A 5216-nucleotide genomic window follows, 5' to 3' on the forward strand; every position below is an offset into this window, starting at 1 on the left:
TGACAGGTGCACGTATAGAGCTTTAAGAATATATACAGTTTGTGAGGGTAGTGTTCCTCTGTTTGCCTTTTGGGAGACGTCGGTACGAGAGTTCTATGAGGAAGAGTGACCCAGGAGGGAGAGAGAGACCGAAGACTGTTCTTCCGAAACTCCAAAGACCACGCCCTGCATCCTTAGTTATCTTTTGCCAAGTATTCTTGAAACTGTTTAAAAAAAATTGACACGTAAATAAAACGATTACTGTGCTACTGTCAATGACTGTTTTGATACTTGCGAAACAGTGGCTTAAGGACAAAGTGTGAAAACGCTTACAGTGGTGTCAGAAGTGGGATACTGTCATTTGATACAAGATGACGCAACCAGTAACTGTGCAAGATATGTTAACGCAGCTAGCAGAAGGTCAGAGTCATTTGCAGTTGGTATTTGAGGAACAGAATAAGCATGCCCAAAAAGAAAGAGAGTCATTTCAAGAGGCTTTGAAAGAGCAAGCAATGTTGTTAACAAGTAACCAAAAAGTCCAAGATACAGCTATTCTACGACTTACAGATGCCATTTCTAGTACCCGTGTTCACCCTAACATTCCTGGCAGTGTATTACAAATGTTTCAAGAGGGAGAGGATCCGGACTTCTTCTTCTTTACCAATTTTGAAAGAGTTGCTACCACAGCCACTTGGCCTGCAGACAGGTGGGGGCAATATGTAGCGCCGTTATTATCTGGAGAATTGCAGGCAGCGTACCAAGCGGCTAACCCAGCTGGAGTGACTCCTTATCACGAGATAAAGAAGGCCATTCTCGAAAGATTAGGGTGTGACCAAGAGTATTATAGGGCACGCTTTCGCAAGGAAAAATGGGTTACAGGTGATAATCCCCGAGCATTGTTTTACAGGGTCAGAGACTTGGGGAACAGATGGCTACAGCCTCATACGGCCACTATGGAAGAGGTTACGGAGCAAATCTTTCTAGAACAATATTTGGATGTTTTACCTACCAATACTAGAGCATGGTTAAAACAACATCCTGGTCTAACGTTCCAATCTGCTATCGAACTAGCCTGTGCTTACCATAGGTCTATCGACTTCAAGGCACCTATGGGGAGAACCCCTATTGTATTTACTAAGCCTACAACCCGAGTTTCCAATGACAGTGTAGAAAAACGCCCTTTTCCTACCCCGAAACCCAACCCAAAGCCCTTTCCAAAAATCAACTCCCCTGTGCAGGTGGGACCTCAATGTTTTAGATGTGCTGAGTGGGGGCACATCTCACGAAACTGTCCACTGAACAATGACGGCTCAGAACCAATGGAAGTGGGTTGGTCACGAGGGCGAGTTTTGGTTACAGGGCTATGCAGGAAGACATACAAGAAAGCTATCCGACTAAATGGGAAACCTATTGAAGCATTGTTAGATACAGGATGTCACCATACAGTAGTAGTGCAAGACCTGGTACCCCTGAACTCTCTATGTGGAGGAGAAACCGTGCTAGTTTCCTGTGTTCATGGAGACGTTAAGGAATATCCTTTAGCAGAAGTCTTACTTGAAATAGACGGGTATCCCCAAGTCCGGAGAGTAGGGGTAGTTCCCCGACTTCCTGAAAATATTTTGTTGGGAACAGATTTGCCTAAATTTCATGATTATTTAATGGAGGCCTCGCAAGAAGCCAGAGCAGAGTGGTTACAGGATGTTCCTTTTTCTAACGAACACTTGGTTCAACCCAGAATCCGAGAACATAAGTCAAAAAATGAGAAAAGAAGGGACAAAGAGAAGTATACCAATGCCTGTCAGTCGTTTGCTTCATGTTTACTTTCTTACCCAGAACATGGAGATACTCCTACTCGAAGTTTCCGTGCAGCTCAGAAAGATGACAGCACCATCACGAATGCCTGGAATCAAGTGCAAGAGAATGACACAGAGAAGGTAGGACCCTATTTCTGTATAAAACAAGGATTACTGTATCGAGTAAGTGAAGGGGCAAATGGAAGGGTAGAACAGTTGCTGGTCCCTGTAGCTTTTCGAGAACAAGCTTTACAATTAGCCCATAACCAGACGGGTGGGGGTCACTACGGGCAGGAGTTAACCCTGAAGTATTTACTGGATCGGTTTTACTGGCCGGGAGTGTATAGAGAGACTGCGAGATTTTGTGCCAACTGTCCAAAGTGTCAGTTGATAAATCTCTCCTCTGATAAGAAATTGTTGGCTACATGGCAAGGACCCTATACCATTACTCAAAAGGTTACACCTGTGTCATACAGAGTAGCAGTACCACACACTAACAAAGTGGGACAAACGTACCACATTAACTTGTTAAAGAAGTGGGAGGAACCAAACACAGGATCCCAAGGGGCCGAGGTAGTCCAAGCCATAAATCATGTAACCATCACACCACTAGAGTTACCCCAAGAGCTGGGGAGGGGCAACCAGGAGGAGCAGCCAGCTATGGGGCCCGACTATCGGTGGAGGAAAAACGGCAGTTAGAGCAACTGCTTGACCAATACTCTGCCCTTAGTTCGGGAAAACCGGGGAAAACGTCCCTAGTAGCCCACGATATTGTTACACCACCGGGAAGAGTGGTGAATGTGAGACCCTATCGCATACCTGAGGCTAGGAGAGAGGCGGTAGAACAGGAAATAGAAAAGATGCTACAGGCAGATATTATTGAACCTTCCAAAAGTAACTGGCGCTCTCCCATTGTTTTAGTGCCGAAACCGGATGGCAGTATCCGTTTCTGCATTGACTTTCGCCAAGTAAATGCCAATTCTAAATTTGACAATTATCCAATGCCTAGAGTAGACGAGCTAATTGAAAAACTAGGAGAGGCTAGGGTGATGTCCACCATTGACTTGACCAAGGGATATTGGCAAATGCCCCTGACGGAGACAGCTCGAGAAAAGACAGCCTTCTCTACACCCTCAGGGTTATACCAATTTAAGGTAATGCCATTTGGGTTACATGGAGCACCGGCCACCTTTCAGAGACTAATGGACATTTTACTGAAAACTCATCAAAGTTATGCCGTTGCTTACGTAGATGATATTGTTGTGTATAGCCCTGATTGGAAAACCCATCTAGAACACCTACAGAATGTATTTGAGACCTTGACACAGGCAGGATTAACTATGAATCCAAAGAAGACCACTCTGGGCACACATCAAATAAACTATTTAGGCTACACCATCAGTGAAGGAACCCTAAAACCCCAAATTTATAAACTGGAAGCTATTAAAAATATTCCCAGACCAACCACCAGGAAAGAGGTACGAGCATTCCTAGGGTTAGTCGGGTATTATCGGAGATTCATTCCCCAATTATCTGACGTGGCCAGCCCCCTCAAAGACTTGTTGAGCGGAAAACTGTCAAGAGCATAAATCGGGTGGGGTCCAACACAAGAGAAAAGCTTTGAAACCCTAAAGACTATACTCTGCAAGGCTCCGATTTTGACTTGCCCCCACTACAAAAAGACATTTGTGTTACAAACAGACGCCTCAGATAAAGGACTGGGAGCTGTATTATCGCAACCAGATAATCAAGGACTACTTAAATCAGTACTGTTTCTGAGTCGCAAACTGTTTCCGAGGGAGACACGCTATGCCACCATGGAAAAAGAATGTTTGGCCATCAAGTGGACCATGGAATCCTTACAGTATTATTTGTTGGGGAGGACTTTCTTTTTAGTTACAGATCATGCTCCCCTAACGTGGTTAGCAACCAATAAGGAAACCAATGCTAAGGTACTAAGATGGTTTTTAACCTTACAGCCTTTTTCATTTCAGACTCTGCACATGCCGGGAAAGTTCCAAGGGAATGTAAATTATCTCTCCAGATTTCCGACAGCTGAATGGCCCGATTGTCCATCTCCAGAAGAAAGGCAATGTGATAGAGAGCACTCCATCACCCGATCCGCTGAGAACTTCAAGATGGTGTTCAGTGGTCCACTCCAACCAGCAGAGGTGAGCGGTCTAGACTGCGGCGCCAAGGAGGAGCAGGTGTCCGGAGAAAAGCTAAAAGAGAGCCGTTGGCTCAGCTGTGGGCCGCCGGGTGATTGGAGAGCCGGAGGAGGCGAGGCTGAGACGGACGGCTGCAGGAGAGAAGGCGAAGCTACGGAGGACAGAGCATCGGACGACGAGAAGCGTGGACCAGGAGAGGAGAGTTCCGAGGCTGGAGACACGGAGGAGGTGAAGCAGAGCGGCGGAGCTGACCTACGGGAGGTTTCCCCAACACACACCGCGCTCGTATCCGGCTGTCCCTCCAAGCAACAGGACACCGCGATACCCATTGCTACGGTCACCGGGGACCGTAGCCTCAGGCAAGTAACGTGGGGAGAACGGTGGAGGAGGAGGTTGGAGGGCACAGGATTGCTGGGCTTGTGGCATAAGTAAAGTGTTGCACGCTGCATGTGAAACGTGCTTTCTTTCCCCTTCCCCATTCCTCACTACCTGACCCTTCCTCCTAAAATAAAAGATATCACGAGTCTCGGTGATCCCACGTTCCTGGTGACGGGTGCACGTATAGAGCTTTAAGAATATATACAGTTCGTGACGGTAGTGTTCCTCTGTTTGCCTTTTGGGAGACGTCGGTACGAGAGTTCTATGAGGAAGAGTGACCCAGGAGGGAGAGAGAGACCAAAGACTGTTCTTCCGAAACTCCAAAGACCACGCCCTGCATCCTTTGTTATCTTTTGCCAAGTATTCTTGAAACTGTTTAACAAATTGACGCGTAAATAAAACGCTTATTGTGCTACTGTCAATGACTGTTTTGATACTTGCGAAACAGTGGCTTAAGGACAAAGTGTGAAAACGCTTACAGTGGTGTCAGAAGTGGGATACTGTCATTTGATACAAGATGACGCAACCAGTAACTGTGCAAGATATGTTAACGCAGCTAGCAGAAGGTCAGAGTCATTGCAGTTGGTATTTGAGGAACAGAATAAGCATGCCCAAAAAGAAAGAGAGTCATTTCAAGAGGCTTTGAAAGAGCAATGCAAGATACAGCTATTCTACGACTTACAGATGCCATTTCTAGTACCCGTGTTCACCCTAACAAAGTGTGAAAACGCTTACAGGAACATTGCTAGGCTATTGGGGGCGGTGGTGCCTCCGAAGCTGGGTTCGTGGAAAACGGACATGGACTGGTGCATGCTCCAGGAAAAGACAGTATATGTGGCTCGGGGTGTCCCAGGAAATGGGTAGAGGTGTGGTCTAAATGGAATGAATACAGGGGTCA

General features: G+C 46.3%; 1 protein-coding gene across 1 annotated transcript; it reads left to right on the top strand.

The window, feature by feature from the left end:
• Positions 1-350: 350 nt before the first annotated feature.
• Positions 351-2471, top strand: LOC147701791 (uncharacterized). Its single transcript, XM_086929369.1, has one exon. The coding sequence runs from the start codon at positions 351-353 to the stop codon at positions 2469-2471; it is 2121 nt and encodes a 706-aa protein (XP_086785495.1).
• Positions 2472-5216: the final 2745 nt, after the last annotated feature.

This window comes from Lissotriton vulgaris, chromosome 7 (assembly GCF_964263255.1).
Source record: "Lissotriton vulgaris chromosome 7, aLisVul1.2, whole genome shotgun sequence".
In the NCBI taxonomy this organism is placed as follows: domain Eukaryota; kingdom Metazoa; phylum Chordata; class Amphibia; order Caudata; family Salamandridae; genus Lissotriton; species Lissotriton vulgaris.